Genomic DNA, 24,487 nt, shown 5'->3' on the forward strand with positions numbered 1-24,487 from the left:
TGTAGGGTGAGAGGGTAGCTCTGTTCTCCATGGACATCTGATCCTTAGCATCTGAGTTGCCATTTGTGATGTGGACACCTGTGTGCTAGGAATGGGCCTGAGACTCCTCTCTGTTCCCTCCTCCCGTCTCCCCCCATCCCTCAGTTCATCTCACACACTAGAACCCACACAGTTGATCAAGTGGCAAGCTCTCTGGAGTCGATGCCAACAGAGACTGCATTTGAAGCAGTGAGCTAGGGATGCCAAACCAGAGCCATCCAGCTTTCCATGCACATACTCTCCCTTCTCTACCACTCAACTTGAATGGAGAACAATGAAAACAGGCTTCTTGGACTAACCCAAATTATCCATTTGCCATCAGGTCAAGATATTAGTGCTTATTCAGACTGTAACATTCAACCAGTCACTTAGCTTGCTTTCCTCTAAATTGACAGATTTTCTTTCACCCTAGAAGCAGTTTTTATGGCAGACATTTTCATTCAATCTTTAAAGTAGTTTTGCCCTTGATTTCTCAATAATGACCTCCAAAGGCATAGCCTTGCAAAAAGGCTATGAAATTCTGGTATCCCACAAAAATTGCACTAGCCCTTCCTACATGATATTTTATCTTAATTTAGATAGGCACCTGATGCTATGAGCATCAGCAGCCTGAAGACATAAAATACAGTTGCTTTGGGGTTTGTTCGCCATTTTTATAATTTTTTTTATCAACACCCTGATTCGATTTCTTCCAGGGTATTCATCATTGCTTCAAGAATGAATATATTTTCCTGGGTTCATTCTGTTCCCACTTGGTCCAAATCTTCTTGTGAACCAAACGCAATAGAAATGGGATTTGTTTTTATTATTATTACTATTATTATAATTTCCATGAGAAGTATAAGAATTAAGTAATTTGCTGCACTGTGTGAAATTCAGAATAGCATTCATTCAGTTGATATATAAGGCCCTAAGTCTGAAACAGGCTCATTTATTTTAACCATCCAAGTTAAGTAAAGTGGGAAAAGCAAATTGAATAAGCAACACTTTTAATAAAAGTATAATCTAAAAAGTCAGTTTCCAACATGTCAAATATGTTTTCAAACTGTCACTCTGAGTTGCTGTGATGTAGTGTATTGGGTTTTGATAGGTGAAACAGAAAATGAGTTATAAATAGAAAAGGCAGAGCTGTAGAGTTCATTTGCTCAACCTAGGTTGATCCTGCATTTTAAACTGAGAGGAAGCCTGTTTTCAAATGTTTCTTGTGAATTTTTTGTTAATGAGTCTAAAGAATATTAGCCTATATAATTGCAACTGAGACTCTTCGGGTGGGCGGGGAGACAGGAAAACATATGAGGGTAGCATCTCCCTCATTGCGTCCATGGTGTCCAGGGGCAGATCAGAGAGAATTTAACATTTTTCCTCCCCTTTCCATTAGACACTTGAAAGAGATCTCCGATCTACAAACCCAGCAGAAGAATGAGATAGAAGCATTGTACCAACGCCTGGGGAAACCACTTCCACCCAATGTGGGATCCCTTCGCTCATCTCCACCCAGTGGCGGGATTAGAAGAACAAGCAAAAATAAGTTAAAAGCTGGGAAGCTGTTAAATCCCCTGGTGCAGCAGCTAAAAAGTGTGGCATCTAACACAAGTAGGCAGAATCCATTCACACAGCTTGTGTCATCTTGCAAGCTGGATGATGCTAACTTTTTACATAGGGGATGGGCAAGGGGTATGTTCTTTAGCCTTCCTCTCCCTTGGGATGCACTGGTTAGAATTTAGTGAAAGGTGAAACAAAAGTAATTGTTGGTGCAATGTGTATAGGATTGTCTGATAAGAGAATGTTTGGAAATTTTGTTCTAGATCATTGTTTTTTAAACATGTAATTAAAAAAAAAGGAAAACCTGCTTTTACTCTGGCTGGTATTGCAAGGAAATTCCATCCTTACACAAGAAATTGACCCCAGGAAATTGCTGGAAAACAGATACCTTGTCTTCCAAGAGTTGTGCTTCCTAGCAATCAGTCAATCAGTCACTGGTATTGAGTGCTCAATCTGTGCAGAGCACTGTGCTAAGCACTTGGGAGAGTACAAGACAACTGAGTTGGCAGACATGATCCCTGCCCACAAGGAGGGTACAGTCTAGTGGGAGAGACAGCACATTAAAAGAAATTACAGAGAGGGGAAGCAGCAGAGTATAGCTTTCTATTCCCAAAAGCCCTGTAATCGGGAATCCCAAACTCAAGTTGTGGTTGATAGGGGGATAAAGGATCAGTTGGCATTCTGAATCCAATGAATAAAGAGACGAAAATTCACAGGAAATGCCCAGGGGATCACTCAATGCTTTGCCCAGGCCATTGCTGTTCTTCTGTAAAGAGTATTGACTTTCAGGATGCAAACATACCAACATACTGATGCTCGGTGGGTGGGTCTGTGCTTAAAGCTGGGTTTTGATCTTTTGATCAATTTTTCAACCCAATTTCTACTCACTAGCTGAAGCAGTTAGCAGAACCAACATGTATCTCATTTTATAAGTTTTTTTTTGGAGGAGGGGATCTCTAATAATGATTCTTCATAAGTAAGACACATTTGGGTTGGCCAAAAACACTTGGGATCTGTGATTGGTCTCCTCAGCTACAGTGCAATGTGAGAGGGTTTTCTCTGCTGTCAAATCTGTGACCAGTGAGCTGAATTACCTGGTGGAAAAAGTAACATTTTAATGTCTCCCTTTGGTTCCTCCATCATCTTCCCCACCCTGTAAACATCAATTTAGCACTGAGTTTTGGTATTAATGGCAAAACTAAAATGCCAAAGCATCATGGACTCATTTTTTGTGCCTAGCTCTCCAAATGCTACCGATCATTATGGGCTTTAATATAGTAATATTTAAGCACACTAGGCTTGAGCCTCTCATTAATACAGAGAGTCCTTGATATTTGCTGAGAACTGAGTAGTCACTTTTTTTCATCTGCACAATAGGTCTTTGTGGTAGGTGGGTATATATATCTATGGAATAAACAAGGAACTTGAAGCACAGAGAGGTTGAGGGGCTTGTCCAGGATCATCCAGCTAGCCCAAAGCAGAAATGGAATTAGACCTTCCATCTCTTGATTCTGTTTAAGCCTGGTTTTTGCCATTGTGTCCAGATGTTGAACTACCCTGGTATAGTTTCTTCACTGTACCATCTGCCACTTTTTCTTTCCTAGGTAACCTGACAGACTGCAAAAATTATCCCGCTAAGGATGCTGCTAAAGCTCGTACTGGTTCCACAGCAGAAACCACTGTAACTTCTTCTGCTTCAGTAACATTTGGAAAGGCAGTGCAGACTCAACAGCCCTGCTCTGTCAAAGCCTCCCTGTCTTCTGACATCTGCTCGGGGTTAGCCAGTGAAGGAGGTGGAGCTCATGGCCAAGGTGATTTGTGCCTTAACACTTTGCCGACATAATCTAGAAAAATAAACTGTAGGCTTCAGTATTGTTGCAGATGACTCCAATGCTAACAATTAGAAGAACATGAGCTGCATTTCAATCAACTGATCACCTTTCTTTTTTAATTTAGGCTTTGCATCAAGCTAACAGAGGAGATAAATTAGAGCAGGATCTATTAAAATGAATGGCCAGGAGAGAAGCTCTGACTTGCCATTTAACCCATTGTGGAATTGGCTTTGTTGAAACCACTGAGAAACTTAGCTCCAGGGAACAGAGACAAGTCACAACTGTTCTGTTTTAGTTCTGTTCTCCTTCGGTGGTTCTCGTTCAATCCCCACTTACCTCAAAATAATCCAGCCTGGAAGCAGCAACTCTTAGTGCCTCTGCAGGAGAATAAATAGGGTGGTGGGTGGGACGATGGGAACGCAAGTTCTAGTACTGAGAGAGAGTTACCTTTCTGCCTAATGTTGAACACAGGTATTTTAAAAATGCTTTGATGATGATGATCCTAGTTGCTTTGAGTCCAAAGGTGTACTAGTCATACAGAAGCACATACCTCCATAGATTCCTGGCTCATTTAACTTCACCATATGTACTTAAAATAACTATGGTGGTTATTGTTAGTGTCCATCCATTGTCGCCCAACTTGGAAGCTAGTCCACAGGAGTTATATCTGTTTCTCTTCTACTCCTGTACCCTCTTTACATATGGTCAGTTGACTCAACTCCTCTTTGACTAGGCTAAGATAGGAGCTGGGTAGGATTTACAAAGCTTATGTGACTGATGGTATAGGACATCTATCACAGCTATTTGTACTTTATAAGTGTCTCTTTGTTTTCTTCCCTTTATATTCATTTGCAGGCTGGACGGTTTTCCACCAAACGTCTGAGAGAGTGACCTATAAATCTAGTAGCAAACCTCGTACCAGATTCCTCAGTGGACCTGTGTCTTTGTCCATCTGTTTGTATTTGTTCTTTTGTATTTTATCACTACCATCTGTATCTTTTCCTTTCCCCCTTTTCAAGCTCATCTGTATCTTTAATATGTTTGGCAGAATGCCTTTTTCCATTTAAATCATGCTTTTTCTTTTAAAAACAAACACTCAACAGCCAACAAAAAAAAAGCCCCAAACCTTTCCTTTCTAAGTGATCGCCATCCACAATCTTTCTTTTTCCATTGTTCATCTAAAGCTTTGTGCACTGCTTTTGGCTCATGCCTCGGGTACCAAAAGCATGTGTGGAAGATCTCATCACTTCTAGCCTTGTGGTAAATTGTTTTATCTTAGACATACCAAGGCTCTTTGTACTTCGTGATTTTTTTATGTTGGAAGTAATTTTTTCAGTTGCAATGTGGCAAATATACATGTCTGCTGTCCCCAGTTCCAGCGACAACAAAAAGAAAAACCCAACCTTCTGTAGACGCATGGTCTCTTTCACACATGTTTGGACTATGAAGACATGCATGTAGCAAGCTGATACAATTCTAGAAGGTCACTGAAGGGTATAACTTCTGTACAAGGGCTGTATTAAAATGATATACAGTATTGTTTATATCCACTTTATCCACCCCCACCCCCTACCCTGCTCCCTGCATGTGGAAATGCTGATAAGCAGTGCTCCAGCTAGTACTTTCAAAGTAATTCCGAGGTGGCATTTTTCCACCTAGAAGGGAGCTCTTAATTAGCTCCATGAGCTCTTTTTTCAGATAATTAAAAAACTGAAAGATAACGGTTATTCCTCTAAAGGGAGAATACCTTTTTATCCCTCAAGCGAATCTAGCTGGAGCACTTACCTTAGTGTATTTTCTTATGACCTTATGTGACCTCAGAGATGAAGTCAATTAGCAGTTCATCAAAGCACAACTAAACAAAAAAGCTGAATTCAGATGTTCTTCTGATACTTTAAAATGTATTCTCAATATCCAGTATTTTTTTAATTTCAAATAACTGTGCACCCACATTAGTGTATCAAAATGTGCATTTTATTTTAACCTTCAAAAACAATTGGCAGTTGAATCAAAATGGGATTTTACTTTAAATTCCGTAAGCTGTTTTTATTGGACAGATATGCTGATTTGGGGCATGTGAATTTTTGCTTGTGCAATAAAGATATGCTGTACTGATCAGGTACTATAGGCCACTTCCCCTTAATTTGCCCAGGCTATTTTCCTCTCAAATAGCTGTTCAGTTAATGTAAAGTGTTGCATTGGAATCAGATGCTCTTCCCTTTCCACACCTCCCCCACTACCCTTAGGATTCTATATTGTTCCTCTTTATCCAAGATGGAACAGATCAAAGGCACAAGAACCAGTCAGATATTTTCAAAGTAAAATCATTTTCTAAATACCCTCTTTTAAAACCCTTTCTTAAAAGTTTCCCCCCAAACTTTGGAAAAATGACTTCTGCTTCCTACCGCTTAAAACCATGACCTATTTTGGAAAATAATTTGTCTGAGACAGGAAAATAGTTTCAGTTCAGTTGTGTAGCAATCCATGGAGCAGACTTCCTAATAATAGACTGTAAAAATATGTATGAATATTTGTTGTCCCCTAAAACCCATTCTTTGAAAGTAGTGCATTTGTAAGATTTTATTATTGCTTGTGACTTCCTCAGAAGTAGGGCTGATGACATTTATTTCATTAATGCGCTCCACAGTACTTAGAGTTCAGGCATCCCATCAAATCTGGGATAGCTCTAGAGTGTGTGTCACAGAATGGGGGTGGACCTGAGGCAGAAGAAGTTTGTGACTTCCTCCAAGGTGCATAAGGTAGAGCAAAGTGATACAACTCTAATGAAGCATCTGTTGCTCTGTCTCAGGATTTTCAATCAGTGGTATCGATGAGTGCTTACTGTTTGCAGAGCACTGTACCAAGCACTTGGCTTTCTCTTTGTGATGTTTTATTTAATCCTTTCATTGATTTAACAGTTTATTAACAAGAAGTTAAAATCATTTGACAGATATTCCATTTGCCCTCAAAACCCCCCAGTGAGGCATATTTTACAGATGAAGAAACTGAGGCACAGAGCAGGTACCTCAGTGAATCAGGGCATGAACTCAGGTCTTCTGACTCCTAGTCTAGTTCTCTTCCCTCTAGATTACTAAACCTTCTTTGAAATAATTCAGTGGGGGACGGCTTGTGCCACTCCCCTCTGACCAGGTTGTGCCAGCAGATGGATGGAGTTTTCATGCTCCATTTTAATGATTTCCAACACATACACTGGTGTGATTTGATATAGAAGTGCAGTGAAATCAAAGACGATGACCTCCCTCCCGCCCCCCCCCCCCCCCCCCCCCGCCCAAATCTGGCCAGTGCACAGGACAGATGGCTCTGGAGGTGGAGGGGAGAACTCCTCTTTCAATGCCGAGCCACCCCTCCCCTCAACTCTGCCTCTCACCACCACTCCCACTCTATATTTGCAAATATAAAAAGTTGTCATTTGGGGGTAAAGTAAGGTGAATCGATGTTGAATGTTAATTATCATTTTAAGTTGTAGACTGCTATGTAGTCTGTTGCAGCTCTAGGTGTGATTTTATTGACATGTTTGAGTCAAGATCACCAGTGAGAGAATCTGGAGTTAAAGTGTGTAGCGTCTAAATAGAGAAATGGTCCTTTCTCAAATATTCAGAGATGGAAGAATTGACAAGTAGAACTATTTAGAGACCAGGGAATTCAGTTTCAACATCTCAATGTATGAATATTCATATGTGTGTATTATATATACATAGCTACATAGATATGCTGGTGCCTCTGGTCCTGAAATTTCAGGATCGAGAACCTGTTTAAAGGAATTGACTGTGGTACTCGTGGTTTTGCATATTGCTACTTGCACTCTTTCTTCCCCATCATTCATGTTTTTGCTGGGGCACAGAGTGAAATGAGGGAGTAGGCAGGCAGGAGTTCAGGACATTGCAAAGGTGCATGCAAGCATCTTCTTTGCACGCAGAACCCACTTACGGTCAAAATAATTGCAGCATAATGCTGAGGCTGAGCTATAGCACCATGTCCCAGCAGGCTGTTTTGCCTTGGTATTTGTTAAGGTACATGGCAACATTTGTTGCCATATTAGCCAGCAATTTTACAGTAATTCTTATGGGCCTGTCCACCCAATGGAATGCCCTAAATTGTGGTTTAGTCCCAGCAGGCAGAATAGGAACTAGAACCCAGGTCTCTTGATTCCCAGAGCTGTGCTCTTTAGAGATGCATAGACAGATAGGCAAGAGTGAATTGTTCAGTTAGGGCTTTCTTAATTTAACTCCATTACTTTCTCTCCATGTGAGAAACAAAGGTAAAAATGTTTTCCTTTTCTCTAGTATCTAATATAGAGATGCTTTCAGTGGTTCGGTTGGAAATATTTCATACTGTCATTCTTTTGCCAGTTTAATAATGTATCATGTGGACATGAGATACTGTTTGATTTTCTTTTCAAGCTGAAGGTAAATTATAATATTGAGGCCCAAATGGAACATGACTGAAATAAGAGGAGCTTGGAGTCAGCTGAGTCTGAAGATAATGGTTATTTTTCCTGTTATATGCAGTATGACTCAGCAGAAATTTCATTTAGTAAATATTTGGACATGCTCTGTGGCAATTGGATGAATTGCTGTAGGTCCTGACCTACTTTACAAATACTCTTTCCAAGTAGAATGCAATAATTGTATCAATAGTTATAAAAGACCCACCAGGGCCTGCTTTCTAACACAGTAATTTTTTTTTACAATCTCCAGTGAACAAAGAGGTGTTCTTAAAAACTAATTCTTATGTGTTCTTGATGGGTGTGCATATATGTGTGGCATCAGCATAGAATATCCTTTAAAGGAGTTTTAAATATATTTAAATAGCAATTTTTTAAAAAATCTCACCACCTTCAAAGACGAATAATCAACTTTTAATATGAAAATCACTAGAGAAAGACAAGTCAGTGTGAAGAGATATGCAGATTATATATGAATCATATGTAATGATGCTTGGGAATTATATCTCTGGATGTGGCCCTCAGAAGAGTCCAGTGAGAGTATGCTTTAATAGTTTCTTTGGTAATAGCAAAATGCCCTCCCTCCACTCTTGCCCTGCCTCCTCCAAAATGAGTGCCTTGGGTTTATAGAAAGCCAACACTTGAAGGCTGTCTAGAAAGATTTTTGCTGAAGATAGCTTATAAGTACAGAGGAAAATAATAGCAGGGATTTTGCGAGTGCTTTGTTCCGCAGTTGCTAAGGCTCTAGCACAGGTCCCGAAACTGAGCCCCAGCCACCCGCAGCACTCATTAAGCACTGCAGATATTGCTTCCCCATGCCTATCACCAAAAACCTCTGGCTCAGGTCAAACAGGACTGCATAGGAAGCCTCTGGACCCTCCAAGCTGTCTCCAGCCAGGCAGGATGTCAGAGGGAGAAGCAGGGTAGGCACACATCCTCTGGACTGTAAGCGTGTTGTGGGCAGGGAATGTGTCTATCAGCTCTGCTGCATTATTCTCTCCCAAGCGCTTAGAACAGTGCCTTGCACACAGTAAGTGCTCAATAAATATGATTGATTGGGGAAATCTCTGGGTCCAGGTTAGTTAAGTAGTTTCTCTTTATTATCATAACAGTGAAAACAAGAATGGCACTTATTCCATGCTTACTAAGTCCTAAACTCTGGGGTAGGTTCAAGATAGTAAAACAAGACATGATTTCTGGCAAACACAGGGCTTCCATTCTAAAACGGAGGAAGAACAAGCATTTCATCCCCATTTTCCAGATAAGGGAGCCAAAGCAGAGATAGTTAAGTGGCTTTTCCAAGGTCACAGAGCATGCTACTGACAGAGCTAGGACTAGAACCAGACCTATATGCTCTGTGCACTAGGCCACATTATCTCTCTTTAGAATTGTATGCCGTTCTTATCCACCACAGTATTCTTTGAGGGCTGATTATATGCAGAACAACTCTACCAGCTTTTAAGTAAAGCAAATGATCCATTCGATTGTCACTGCATTGATGGCAGGTTTCACATCTTTTCTAACTTTTCCAGATCCCTTAAGTGCCTGTGCACAGGGAGTGAAACTGACCCTTGCCTTGGGTTTACAGTTGATCTGGAAAGGAAAGCCCATATAAATGGGCAAAACAGTAGTTAAAAATGGGTGAGAGTATATATAAATAATAAACTCAAGAGGCTAAATAATTCAATTACAAATAAGCAGAGAAGGCCCAAACAGTGCTGAGGGGATGGTCTGACTAGAAAAGCTAATTAGAAAAGTCCCCCGGAGGAGATGGTTTTTGCTCTACCCCAGTTCACCCAGGGATGTGCAAAATGCTATGGCAGGGGGAAGTGATGCAATAGACCAGCAATTTTCAAATTCCCTTCTGATTTCCTCTAAGTTGAATGTATTATAGAGTCCATTACTGTAAAATGAACCTTGAAATTTGACAAAAAATATTTTGTTGTTTAGAGATATTATAGAAAAGGGCGGTCACTTGGAGTGTGAAGGGAAAATAGTCATTATAGCAATTCCTTCTTTTTAATGGGACTTTACCTGCATCAGGAATAATATCAGCTCCTGGTAGCCAAAGCTCATTCCAAGTTGATCAATTACATTTTCTAGGTGACTACTATTTGATTTTCAACTTTTATTATTTCTGTATCTTGCTTTTCTGAATTAATTTAGTTTCTAGTTTTTCTACCTATTACAAATTGACTGTCACATAATATCTTTTGTTATTGTATAAAGTTTTTTTTTTAATAGCCATCCAACTCCCTTTTCCAGTTCTCATTCTCTTTCCTTTGGATTTTTTTCTTTCCCTCCATCTTTCAAATCCTTCCTTGGCTAACTGCCAGTCTCAACTCCTTATTCTTTTGTATTTCCCCTGCTTCTGAAAAGAAGTATGCACGACTTTCTGCACACGGGGGAAAATAGTCATTCAGATAGCTTGATTGGGAATAGAGTACCCAAAATTGAGATATTTAAAACTGAAGAGCTGAAATCCAGGACTATTGGGATTTTGGGGGTAGTCAGATGTTCCAAAGCAGTCTGTCACTACTCAGCCCCTCACTGTTTTGTGTGTTCTTTACTGGCGGGGGGGGGATTAGTGAGAAATTTCTATCTTTTTTTTAATGATTCTTAGTACCATTTTGTTGACTAAATCATTCACTTACCTTCGTTTCCTGGTGACGGAAATACTGTTTCCTGGTGAGGGCCTACTGCATCTGAACTAATTGGCTCTATTGGCTAAAGCTTATAGAAAAGAGATTTCATTAAGTGTTCTGCACTGTTTGGAGGATACTGGCTATCTCCCGGAGGGAATGGAAATGAGCCCTTATTAGGGAGGTTAAAGTGATCGCACACACGCAGCATCACTGCTAAAAGCTCAGCTTTGAAAATATCAACTGGCACTCCCTCTGCTGGTGCTAGAATAGAAGATGCACTGAGCCTCCCGTGGGAAACTTTCCCTCTTTATTTTCCTGGCAGAGAAGGAAGTGAAAGCATGGTGTCTAATAGAAAACGCCCAGCCGCATCTGACACTTTTGAACATTTCTGCTCTTTGTAAAACTCTGGTTCAGAATTCGGAAGTGTCTTTTGAGAGTTAGGGAGAAAAATGCCCGTTTGTTTAGTGGGTGGGATGGGTCTGTTTTTGTTTTGTTTTTTGATTTACTAATGTGTTTTAAATTGAACAGAGAGATAGATTATCTGGGACCTAGACTCTAAGATTTATAGCCCAAATAGTAGAGAAGGTCTCACAATAATTACTTCATCCTCCGTAGGAGAGTTCATTTTCCAGCATTATTAATGAGGGAGGAACAGGCACAAGTTCTGTTGCTTGCATGGCCTGAGCACTTCTGTTTTCCAAATGTGAAATACGGGAGCTTTATGGAAGCCTTAAATTGAGGGGATATATAGGTTTGATGTTATTGATTGAGTATTTTGTTCTGCACTGTTGTAAATATTAAATGAAATGGAAGCAGCACAGCATAGCAACCCCTTTCTGAGGCACCTTTGATTTTACAGTTCACATGGAACAGGCTGGGATTCAGCGCTTAGAACAGTGCTTGGCACATAGTAAGTGCTTAACAAATACCAACATTATTATTATTATTATTATTAATGCTGGGTTTTGACATATATTAAAAGTGTAAGTTAATGATACTGGAAGAGTAGGGATGGAATCACAGCTTAAATGCAGAGTTGTTGTGAGAACATTTTGGGAGTCTAGGTTCATTCATTCAATAGTACGTTCAAAGTTAAACTGTATTTTTGTTTGTCTCTGCACCACAAGGTCTTTCTTGTATTTTTTTTCTCTCCTAGTGTGTTGGTTTTACTACCTAGTCTACCTCTTCGTGGTTGCTTATGGTAATGTGGATGTCTCATCTTTTGTACTTGAAAATGATTGTCAAGTGTTTTTGTAGCTAATTAGATGAAATCCTTGCCACATAGAATATATACATCATCTGTGTTCTGGTTTGCAACCTCAGCCCTCTCACAGACTCTGTCACTGTTTTCAGGTCTCTCTATCCCTCATGAGAAGTGCATAGCACCTTTGCTTAATAAGGAGATGAAAAAGAGTGGATTTCATGTCTCTATGCCAAGCTTTCCTCTATTTGCCAACAAAAACCATGATTAGGGCCTGTGAAATTCCACCATTAATAAGCACTGCAAATGAGACAAATTTGGCACCATTCCAATAGGGTATATGTTTTATAAATTTAGCTTTAATTCTTGGAGTGAGAAAGTGATTCCAAAAATAATTGCATTTTTGTGAGAATATGTTTGTTATTTGTGTGCATCTACTACACACTGAAAAATGGCATTTATATTGCTTACCAGACTCTTCACAGTCAAATTTAGGCTACCAAGATCAGCAACGTTTCAGATTCTTCTGTGTACGTATGTGTGTTTTGTGTACAATTAATTAGGCTGAAATAGAGATGACCAAAAGATTGAAATTAGTAGGTAGGGTATGCTCTGTTCCTAGTTCCTGCTGAGGCTTTCTGAAATAACATCAAGAAATGTGTCCCTTCCTACCCTGTTCATTTAAACAGGGCACGTGGTTAAAAATACATTTCTTAATTCTGAAGTGGGGATTGGAACTTAGTTTAAGTGATTCTGTTAAAACAAATCACTGGAAAAGCATTTGTCCCTATAGCAAGGTCAGCCTTACCCCAAAGAGCAAAAGGATGAGTATCCCAGGCTTTGTGTCAGGTTGATTAAACACTGGGACAGGCTACCAAAAAAGGCCGTGGAATGTCCGTCCTCTGTCCATCCTTACAGGCTTCTAGGTGGTAAGCTCACTGTGGGCAGGGAACATGTCTATCAACTCTGATATATTGTACTCTCTCATGCACTTAGTACAGTGCTCTGCCCACAGTTAGAGCTCAATAAATACCATTGATTGATTAATTGATTGATCCATCCCTGAAGATCGCTAGGGAAGCAGCATGCCATAGTGGATACAGCACGGGCCTGGGTTCAGAAGGTCATGGGTTCTAATACCGACTCCGCCACTTGTCTGCCATGTGATCTTGGGCAAGTCACTTTGCTTCTGTCTGCCTCAGTTACCTCATCTGTAAAATGGGGATTGAGACTGTGAGCCCCATGTGGGACAGGGACTGTGTCCAATCTGTTTGCTCATATCCACTCCAGTGCCTAGTACAGTGCCTGGCACATAGTAAGTGCTTAACAGATACCATAATTACTATTGTTATTAGTACGCAAATGAATAGACTCTCAAATGCCCTAAGGGTTTTAGGCATTCCTTGGCCTAAAAGGCTGAGGCAGAGGAATTCTTAAGATCCTTTCAGCCCTGTGATTCTTGAACTCAAGGAGAATCTCCAAGTAAATCAATCAGTCAGTGGTGTTTATTGAGTACTGACTGTGTGCAGAGCATTGTACTAAGCACATAGAGCTCTATGGTCTAGGCATTCTGATTGAAATCCCACATCGGTCTTGTGTTAACACCTCTAGAAGCCTGGGCAGCCCTCAGAAGGATCTCCAGACATGAGAGAAAGGGAAACCCATCTTCTTCCCCATCCTCCCATACATACTTGCTCCCCAGTCCTCTATATGGGCATGACAGGTGCTTTCTTTCCGTATGTATCCATTACAAACGAAGCCACCCTGATATCAGAGCAGTATAGAAAAGGAAACTAGCAGGATTGGTGGGACAGTTGAGAGAGGGCATGTACAGTCCTGTGGGATAGGGCTTAATTTGTGTGGGCTTTTTAGGGCTCAACATTGGTACCTTGGTACATTGGTACATTCCCCCCTTCTAGACTGTGAGCCCATTGTTGGGTAGGGACCGTCTCTATATGTTGCCAACTTGTACTTCCCAAGTGCTTAGTACAGTGCTCTGCACACAGTAAGTGCTCAATAAATACGATTGAATGAATGAAAGTACCTGGGCGAGAGCCTGATCACCTGTAGCCCTAGGGCAGCAGGGACAAGGGTGCTTAATGCCAGGAGAGTTCAGTCTTCCATCTCCTTCTCGTCTTCTGCAATATCCTTCCCCTCTTCCTTCCAACACCCCACTCCTGACCTCAGCCATTTCTTAGGCTAGCAAAGGCTTATAGACTCCTGACATCCCTCCCAGGACAAATTAAGCAGCGACAATTGATCTCCCTTATTCCCAGGCAGACCTTTGTTTAGGAGATGACTGTAAACCTAAAATGTTTATTTTCCAAGAGCCATATGGCCTGGGAGTCAGAAGGCTTGGGTTCAATTCCGGGATTTGTTCTACCTTGCTGAGTGACCTTGGAGAAAGTCACTTTGAATGAATTTGTCCTTTTCCCTCTTTTCCACCCTGGTCATGATAGGAATTTATATGTGCATTTCTCCTTGGTCTGTGGAGTCCACGCACATAAAAAGTAGCAGTTCTACCCTGAGACTAGCCTTGGTTTGATTTCACATAATTTTCCTAAACTTGGAAACTAATCCAGAAACCTCTGTTCGTAGGGTACAGATGGAGGATAGCAAGTCCAGAAGGATCAGAAAATTCCTATCTGCTCAAGTCAGCCTGTCATCTTTAACTTCTCCATTCATTTGAATGATTCCTCTTGTGCAACAGAACTTTTTGCTCTCACTGTTAAGCCCCAACTCCCCACACCCACCCCTCAACTTCTGCTGCTTTCAACATGGATGAGCTCCTCCCAAATGCTTCTGTGCCTTACACTTTACAAATGCAAAATACTGAAGGCTTTTAAAAATCCTCACATATTAGGCAACATTTAAAATTGGCCTGAAACCTGCAGAACAATGTATCTTTTTGAACTTGTGAAACCAAACTTTTAAATTGTATCCTTCTGGCTTAATTAGGTCTTGTAATCCATTGTCACTAATTGAATACGGTTTTCCTGCCTAACTGGAGTAGGAATCAAAATCCTGTGTGTGAAAGCCAAGGAGATTTTTGAAATGTATATCTCTAATCAGACTTGAAGCTTTTGAATCTTACTCTTGGCACACAGAAACGGTCAATAAAGTTTTGGTTAACCTGTGCTCTTAACATAGGTGTTGGCTGCCCAGTTAATTGAGGCTTTTTTTTCTCTTTTCTCTGAACTGCTGACTTTTTGTCTGCTCTTCCTTGCATATTGATAACTCTTGCTTAAAAGTACAGTAGCTTGTCTGACAGATATGTACTGTCCCTCCTAACTGTGCGTATCTTGTATCATTTTACCTTGTAGGGTCCACCTTGAAACGGCTATGCCTAGGCAAAGAGCACAGTAGTAGTAACTATCTGGTTTTGTTTCTCTGTATTTTCTTCATAGCATGGACTGTTTTTCTCTTTTGCCTAGAATGTATTAGTTCCTGTGAGATCACCCATGATACCCTCTCCTGGCTAGGCTATATGTTAATGAGGAGTTGGCATATTTTTATTTTTAACAAATGCATGTCCTGGGATTATTTGGGTTGCCTGCATGCTTCAATTCCAGCTGACTTCTCTGCTGTGTTTATCAGAACAAGCTGTTGGGCTTGTTCCTGAACCATATCTCAAGCTTCAGTACAGCTCCCATTTTGCTGCTGGCCCTAATGTTAGGTCATTTCCCGCTCATTCCTGCTGCAGAATGTGTAATATCATTGATAAGAGGGACATTTTTTTCCCAAATCCACAAATTACAGATAATTCATTGATTCCTTTCCCCCAATTGCAGGAAAAAAGTGTTGCCTAGAAGCAATAAAGAGGAATGCCTACCCAAGATGTGAGCTATCCAGGATTTAATGGATAATGGCTGACTGGGCCCACTACATTGTTCTGGGCTAAAATATTCATATTAACAGAACTAGACATCTGTGTCTGTGCTTGTAAATTGCTAGTCACTAAAATAGACTCATTGCACATTACATTTCTGAACTGTTTGCTTGAGGAGATGGTCTTTAGGTGTCTATCCTTGCATTGATTTATCTTTCAAGCAAATATGTGGAAGGAATTACCTAGGCTTTGTCCAGTTTCTCTTTTATCTCCAATGCACTAGATATACAGGTGTTGATTTTTCCTCCAAAATGTTAGTGGCCTTCCACTTACTTATGTATTAAACTTTGAATAGTTTGTGGAAGAATGCCAGGTTCGTTAGTACTGGCAAATGAATCCTTTGGACCAATATGCTTTAAAAATTCCCATGTGATAGCTGATACTCCAGAAAAGGTAAACTGTTGCCTCACAGTCTTTATTAAGTTCAGAGTTGTGCAACACCACTAGGGAATGTGGACCTATTGGGATACAAAGCATCTGGTCAGTTGTATTTCATCTTTCCCAAGAAAACACTGTGAGCCCCATGTGGGACAGGGAATGTATCCAACCTGATAAACTTGTACCTACACTTAGAACAGTGCTTGACAAATGCCATATAAAACACTGAAGGAATGTTCCTGCCAGTGTTATTGGATTCTGAAAGTCCATTGCACTGAGACCAGAATTCCAGAAACTATCTGAACATAATCAATTTGCTAAAGATCTCCTCAACACCTATTGTGGACAAAGCAGATTCAACTTGTTACCAGGGAGAAGTGGTTAAAGTTTGGTGGGGAATTGTTCAAATTTCTTCCTTTTCCCCCTAGCTAAGAGAGCCAAATTGTCATAGCTCAAAACATGAAAATGTAGACCTATTTCTTAAGACCAACTCTTGAAACAAAGATGTTCTCCAGAGCAGAATGAGACTGTTTCAATCATCAGAAAATAAATGTATATCAAGCAGCAAAATGGCCTTTGAATTAACTATGTGACTTACCCTCCCCCCTCCCTCCTTTCTTTCCTCCCTCCCCCACTTTTGTGTGTAATTTTCTAGGATCTTCTACCAACAGTCTTGTCACAGCCCCAGAGCCACTCCCAACACCCATTAAAGTCCAGGGGCAGGAGAATAACAGTAACAACAAGAAAGGGATGTTCACAGATGATCTACACAAGCTAGTTGACGAGTGGACAGTCAAAACAGTGGGATCTACGCAACTGAAGCCTTCTCTAAACCAACTGAAACAGAACCAAAAGAAGCAAGACATGGAGGCCAAAGCAACCCTCACCCAAACCCAGAATGAAGCATGTCGAGTAAGTGCCGCTGCTTTGGAGAATTAGTTAAACTAAGGATCTGAAGGCCATGGGAGAGTATGCTAAGGTTTATGGAGCTAGGGGAACAGTATCATCCCACTGCATACCCCACACAGCCTTTCAGTGAGCAAGAATGTGGTTTTGTTTGTCTCTTGGAGGTAATCTTGCCTGCAGAGATTGGCTTTAATCCCAAATAATGCATGCTGGTTAAGACTTGTGTTGCTTAGCCTACCTCAGTAGCTTGTCACTTCCTTTGAGAGCAGTGAAAGATGATTTATTATAAGTTCATGAAAAGACAAGACAATCCATGTTGGAGTCAGCTCACTGTGGGCAGGGAATGTGTTTACCAACTCTATTGCATTGTACTCTCCCAAGTACTTAGTACAGTGCTCTACGCACAATGAGGGCTCAATAAATTCCATTGATGGTCAATAAATTCCATTGATTGACTGGGACAGTTAGGCTATCTTGATCAGTATATTGCCTAAACTTGAAAATGTATTGGATTTCTTTCTCCCTCAGTCAGTGAGGAAAGATTTGGTGACCACTGTTATATGCCAGTTCTTGACTCCAAAAGTTGGAAGTGGAACACTTTCCTTCGCTCCTCTCATTCCTCAACTCTGCCAACTTCCTGCTCCACCCCAACTCACATGTTCACTAGTTTGGTCACATACTGGATCTCATCATCTGTAGTCATTGTACCATCTCTAACCTCATCAACTCTGAAACACAGCCTACGAACACGACCTGCTAACTTGTCTTCTCTCCAAAAGTCCCCATCTCCACAAAACCATCCTTTCCCCCTACAGAGACAGCCTATCTCTTGACCCCTTTCACTTCTCCCAGGCCATGGTGCCCCATTTGGACTCCCTGTCCAACCTCCCCTCACCCTGCTGTCTCTGCTGTTTCATACCACCATCCCCTTTGACTTTAAAAGAATTCTCATTCACAACCAATCAATAATATTTATTGTGTGCTTACTCTGTGTAGAGAACTGTACTAAGCATGTGGGAGAGGACAAGAGTTAGTTGACATGATCCTTGCCTTCAAGGAGTTTACAATCTATTGGGTGTAAATTACAGATAGAGGGAAGCAGCCACCTTCTTGGCCTTAAAGGAAATGACTAACCCAAGTAGGGAGAAGTCCAAGATAAACTTAGTGATGGAAAATCCTGGAATTTGGGGAAACATATTTATCACATCCTTACCCTACTAAATTCCTTTCCCTGGGAAACACCATGGCCTGCATGTTCAGGAACCTGGGATCTGGCCATGGCTTAACAATTTAACTAACCTTGGGATTTCTATGTAGCACCTCTCTGGAATTCAGTTTACCCACTAAATATCGGTACAAGAATAGAGAGAAGTAGTGTGCCCTAGTGGAAGCAGCACAGGCCTGGAAGTCAGAAGGACCTGGGTTTCTAATCCTGGCTCCACCACTTGCCTGCTGTGTGACTTTGGGAAAGTCACTTCTTCTCTGTGCCTCAGTTACTTCATCTATAAAATGGGGATTAAAACTGTGAGCCCCATGTGAGACAAGGAATATATCCAATCTGTTTGGCTTATATATACCCCAGTGCTTAGAACAGTGCCTGACACATAGTTAGTGCTTAACAAATACCATAAAGAGGAATACATGCCCCCTTCATTATCTCTATAGCTGTTGTAAGGATGTGTGTGTGTGTGTGTGTGTGTGTGTGTGTGTGTGTGTGTGTGTGTGTGTGTGTGTGAGTGAGTATGAGTGTATACACTGAGTGTAAACTCAGCATTCAAGAGGTATTCTTCTTTATCCTCTTAAAACCTGTCCCAGGGGCAAATAGAGACTGATATGTTTGGGACAAGTTTTCTCAATAGAGTATACATTTACGATAAGGAATTCCAGTGTGTCTTAGGGAAAGTAAAGCTGCTTCAGTTCACTGCCTACATTCATTCAATCGTATTTATTGAGCGCTTACTGTGTGCAGAGCACTGTACTAAGCGCTTGGGAAGTACAAGTCGGCAACATATAGAGACAGTCCCTACCCAACAACGGGCTCACAGTCTAGAAACATGCAACGTAAACCTCTGAGTTTCCCCTGCATATAATAGTTTCCATATGGCTTCATTAAAAGATAATATCTGGACCCCACTCAAGTAGAACATTCAAGTACTTCACGCAGTGCAATTCACCCCAAAGGATTATCTTCAAACTATTCATTTTGATAATCCTGCATCCTCCATGAAACTCTCCCCAATTAGTTTTCTTCTCCCCAACTATCCTCTCACCTCAGCACTTTTTCACCACCTCAGCAACCTCTGCATTCACAACCACTTATGTTGCACTTGGATATGTATCAATATGCATTCTGTATGATTTAAGCACTTCTGTAAATCACTGTGTGTTGGTCTCTTCCATTTGATTTGTAACTCCTTGTGGTCATGTCTCCTACATCTACTCCACTCCCATTAGCACTTAGAACATACTCTGGCACAGGAGCTCAATAAATGTGAATAACAGATTGATAACTTAAATGTGAATGATGAAAGGAGAAAGTTAGTTACCCCTATAATACCCCATGGCTCAATTTTTAAAACTCAGTAAATTATTTACTTAGTGTTCACATTAAAAGCTAGTACAGAGAATTGATGAGAAGACCTGAGGGTGATCTTTTGTAATGAGACATGAAAATGAATATTTTCCCTATACCTATGGCCCTAAATCCTTGGCACCCGGGCTCAATTTTCATCAGAAGATCTGTTCCCTAGTGACTTTGCCATTGCAGTCTTTCTGCCCCCGTAAATTCTCCCCTTAAATCCATTTCAATCCTATAAGCTCAGCTGGGGAATAATGTAGGTCAAGATCTCTGGTTGCCTCTGGAAGCTCTTAGACATGGCATTGAGTGATTCCAGTGGCAGTTTTGCAGCAAATCAACTCTTCAGAGCAGCTCTCAGAGGTCTAGAATGATAAAGAAGGCCTGTAATGCCTCTGGTAATAATTGTGATGTTTTTAAGCACTTACTTTGTGTCAAGCACTGTTCTAAGCACTGGGGAAGATACAACATAATCAGGTCAGATCCAGTCCCGTCCCACACAGGGCTCACAGTCTAAGAGGGAGAGCAGGTATTGAATACCCATTTTACAGAGGAGGTAACTGAGGCACAAGGAAGTGAATTGACTTGCCCCAGTGAATTGACTTGCCCCAGGTCATACAGTAGGCATGTGACAGAGCTGGAATTGGAACCCAGGACCTCTGACAGTACATGGAAATATTTCTGGTTTTATTGAGAATCGGAACAACAATGCCTACTCACACAAAAAATTCTATATAAATTAAAAAGTGTAATTTTGCCTTCCTTGACTGGCATTCATAAAGTGAAGGTGATTTGAGACCTATGAAATCTGGTCTGAATCATAAGTACCCAGATGATTAATGTTTCAGCGCTGGGCTGTTACTTTGTTGATTAGCCGTCTAGTCATGGTTCTCACAGTTCCTGCTCAACTAGTGCATTTTTTAATGGCATTTATTAAGCGCTTACTATGTGCAAAGCACTGTTCTAAGCGCTGATTATTACCTGAGGTGGATCCTTTAGGGGCTCATGTGGTTTTCCTCCAAACCAGCAGTTGTACGATGAGCAATGGAAGACCCTGTAGTGAGTAATAGCCTGGGGATGGTGGAAAGGTCAAGAAACACTAGATGGGACTATAAAAGGAGGGTCACTTGGAAAGAAAAGTATCGAGAGGGTGTCCATGGCATTTAACCAGATTATTGTGGCAGAAAGCTATTAAGAATAGTCCATCAAGTGAAATGTTTGCACTTCTGTGATCCTGAATATCAGCCAGTCAATCTGGAAGTCCCCTATAGCATGTCAGGTATCTGCTCTTGGGGAAACAGATGTGCAAGCTAACAGTGGTTTTATTGCCCAGACCAGTTCTGCAATGGTGGGTAGCATGAAAGAGAGAGAAATTCCTTCAACCACATTCCTTTTCCAAGGCAGACCTTAAGAACCATTGGTCCCCATTTTCCCTCAACCCTCTTGGATGTGGTTCAAAAAACAAATGAATGCTGGGCTGAGAGTAACTCCAGGTGGAGTTTCTTAGCAGCTCAGTGAGACCCAAAAGGGTCAGGCAGTAGAAATCAAAACTTGAAGAACTCTCATGCTGACGTAAGATCTGTGGCCAACAGATTTTACGTTAGCATGAGAGTTCAAGTGTTGATTTCTGCTTTAACAGTATTGATTTCTGCTTCAATAAACATAAAGAATGCATTCAACAAAGTGGATGAACATCCACTTCATTAAGGTTCTCAGGGTTAGCTTCAAATTGTATTGGAGAAGGTTTCTTCAGAACTAGTAGATTTGAGGTTTAAATCAGTCACTTCTTATGTTGCCCTCCTCCAAGCTCTACTTAGGAAGTTATTATTGGATTATCCTGCCTTGCCTCAAATTTATTTGCATTTTGATTAGGTGTGTGAGGCAGCATGAACTGTTACAAGGTTATCACTACAACTCATCACAGCTTCCTGAATGACCTCCTGGGACAAAGAGCAGCTGTTTGGCTTGCCATCTGCTGCCCTGTAAGAACCTGAAGGAGGCTTTCTTGATTTTAGCTGAGTGGGTGACCAGCTGCAAGTGTCTGCTGCTTTCAATTGAATCTAATAGCAAAAGATTCTTCAAATATATTGAAAGCGGGAAGCCCACTAGGAGATCACTGAAGGCACTTGACCATTGTGGAGTAAAAGATGCACAAAGATTAAAGGGACAAAAGGCTCAGTGAGTTCAGGTCAGTCTTAGACTGTAAGCTCATTGTGGGTAGGGAACATGTCTACCAGCTCTGTTATGCTGTACTCTCCTGAGCACTTACTACAGTGCTCTGCACACAGTAAGCACTCAGTAAATATAATTGATTGATGGATTTACTGAGGAAAATGGCAAAGATATTCTTACAAGCAAACTCTCTTTTGAAGCAGACAGGTCAGAGGAACTGGATCAAATTATGGTGACCCAAGATAAAATAGGTGAAAACAAATCTGTGGGACCAGTTGGCATCCACCAGAGAGTACTGAAGAAACTCAAGGGGGAAGTTGCAGGACTCCTGACAAGAGTGTGTAACCTCTTGTTACAAACAGCCACAGAACCTAGAAGGGTCCGGTGCATTGCCAATTTAACACAGATGAAATAAGGAGAATTGATAAGTTTAGGATCTTTGAACACTGGGAAAGATAACATAGTTTCTAGAAGGAGTAAGATGTCCCATTTCTAATTTGCTATAGATATCTAAAGGGGTCAACAAGCATGTGAGTAGAGGATGGAGCCAATACACATATCAAATTAGATTTCCAAAGGTCTTTGACCAGGTTCAATTGAAAAGCTAAAAAATAAAAAAATGGGATTGGAAGGAATGCTCTCGTAAGGATAAAAAGCTGGCCTAAAAGGTGGGAAACAGAATAAGGATGAATGAGCATTTTCCAGGTAGGAAAAACGTAGCAGAAGCAAAATGGCCCAGTGGAAAGAGCATGGGCCTGAGAATCAGAGGACCTGGGTTCTAATCCCAGCTCCACCACTTGCCTGCTGTGTGACCTTGGGGAAGCCACTTAACCTCTGTGTGCCTCAGTTCCATCATATACAAAATGGGGATTCAGTATCTGTTTTCTCTCCTATGGGGACTGTGAGCCCCATGTGGGGCCTGATTATCTTAGATCTATCTCAGTGCTTAGTAAAGTGCTTGGCATATAGTAAGCACTTAATAAACACTATTATTATTAGTAGTAGTAAGTAGTAGTATTAATATGTAAATAGCAGCACCCCCCTCTCCCCAGGCTCAGCACTGACAGTCAGTCAATCAAAGGAATTTATTGAACACTTACTGTGTGCAGAGCACTGTACCAAACACTTGGGAGAATGCAATAAAGTAGACATGATCCCTGCCCTCAAGGAGTTTACAGTCTAATGGGGAAAATAAACATTAAGGTAAATTGCATATAGGAGAAGCAACAAAGTATAAGGCTATGTACATAAGTGCTTTGCAGGGAGGGGGAGGCATTTGAATACCTAAGTGCTTGGCGTGTATGGGATGAAGTACACAGATGAAGAAGGGAGGGAAGATAGGGAGAGCTGAGAAATTGTCAGGGAAGGCTTCCTGGAAGAGATGTGATTTTAGTAATGTGATTCATTCATTCAATCATATTTATTGAGCACTTATACAAAGCGCCACACTAAACGCTTCGCAGAGAACAATGTAGCAACAATAATAATAATAATAATAATGGCATTTGTTAGGCGCTTACTATGTGCAAAGCTCTGTTCTAAGCACGGGGGGAGGGGATACAGGGTGATCAGGTTGTCCCATGTGGGGCTCACTAGTCTTCATTCCCATTTTATAGATAAGGAAACTGAGGCACAGAGAAGTGAAGTGACTTGTCCAAAGTCACATAGCTGACAATTGGCAGAGCCAGGATTTGAACCCATGACCTCTGACTCCCAAGCCCGTGCTCTTTCCATTGAGCCACACTGCTTCTCTGTAATAAACAATAAGCAATAAACAGGCACATTCCCTGCCCATAGGTCTTTGGAGGTGGAGAAAGTGGTCATCAATCAGATATGAAGGGGGAGGGAGTTACAAGAAGAGGGAAGGTGTGAGCTAAGGATCCAATGGCAAGAGTGATGTGCCATTCGGATGGCAAGAAGACCTCATAAATCTGAGTGAGTTGGCCAGAATACTGGCAGGTGAGCATCACTGTGAGCCAGTACAAGACAATGCCTCGGAAAAAAAAAATCCTAATTAATAATGCCTGATTATCGCAACTCAGGAAAAAGATCTGTGTCGTGCAGTAGTACCCAAAAAAATCAAAGGGAAAACAAGCAAAGGGTAAAATTATACCATTATATAAAACCATGGAACATGTGGAACTTTCTGCCACTATTTCAGGATGGATGTAATAGATCTAGAGAAGGGCAACCAAGGTGATCAGAAGGGAGAAACTGCCTTATGAGAGAAGAATGGAAGGATTAGGAGTAACTGTGACCTTGAGTGGGTTTTCCGTTTTAAGCTCCTGTTAGTATTCTAGTACATCTTGACGTGTTCCTTGTCGTTGTGGTTAAAAATGAAAGAATAGAAGGAGCCAATACAGAGGGACCATACTGCCTCGGCTCCTTTTGAATGGGTGGAATAGCTTAAATACCTTGCTAATGACACAGCTGGCACTGTACAGACCTCAACTGCCTCAATAGCTGTAACAGGAAGGTAGCGTTAAGTCTCTTGTCGCCTAGAAGCTTGTATTGTGTACTATAGCTCAAGTGCCTCACAGAGTTGCATTGCCCAGAAGCAGGCTGCTGGCTTCATTCCGGGCTGTTTCTTGCTCAAAGCCTAATGGCCTTGGTTCCCCCTCCTACCCTCATTTGTTTTCGTGTGTGTGTGTGTGTGTGTGTGAGAGAGAGTGAGAGAGAGAATCCAGAAAAACAGCCCATGTATTTGCTCAGGTGTATTCCATTCTTGGTTCCCCCTCCTAGCCTCATTTGTATTCATGTGCATGTGTGTGTGTGAGTGTGTGAATTCATTCATTCAATTGTATTTATTGAGTGCTTACTGTGTGCAGAGCACTGTACTAAGC

General features: G+C 41.1%; 1 protein-coding gene across 8 annotated transcripts in view; it reads left to right on the top strand.

Moving 5' to 3' along the window:
• WNK2 (WNK lysine deficient protein kinase 2) overlaps window positions 1-24,487 on the top strand; it is a 148,167-nt gene that overhangs the window by 116,446 nt on the left and 7,234 nt on the right. For 5 of the 8 annotated variants that reach the window (XM_038772055.1, XM_038772047.1, XM_038772050.1 and 2 more), the window contains 5 exons: window positions 1,418-1,632; window positions 3,186-3,392; window positions 4,269-4,367; window positions 15,048-15,092; window positions 16,647-16,903. In XM_038772055.1, coding sequence (XP_038627983.1) covers window positions 1,418-1,632; window positions 3,186-3,392; window positions 4,269-4,367; window positions 15,048-15,092; window positions 16,647-16,903 — 823 coding nt within the window. The remainder of the gene's footprint in view (window positions 1-1,417; window positions 1,633-3,185; window positions 3,393-4,268; window positions 4,368-15,047; window positions 15,093-16,646; window positions 16,904-24,487) is intronic. The other 3 variants (XM_038772049.1, XM_038772051.1, XM_038772052.1) reach the window with 3 other exon arrangements.

Source organism: Tachyglossus aculeatus, chromosome X1 (genome assembly GCF_015852505.1).
Source record: "Tachyglossus aculeatus isolate mTacAcu1 chromosome X1, mTacAcu1.pri, whole genome shotgun sequence".
Classification (NCBI taxonomy): domain Eukaryota; kingdom Metazoa; phylum Chordata; class Mammalia; order Monotremata; family Tachyglossidae; genus Tachyglossus; species Tachyglossus aculeatus.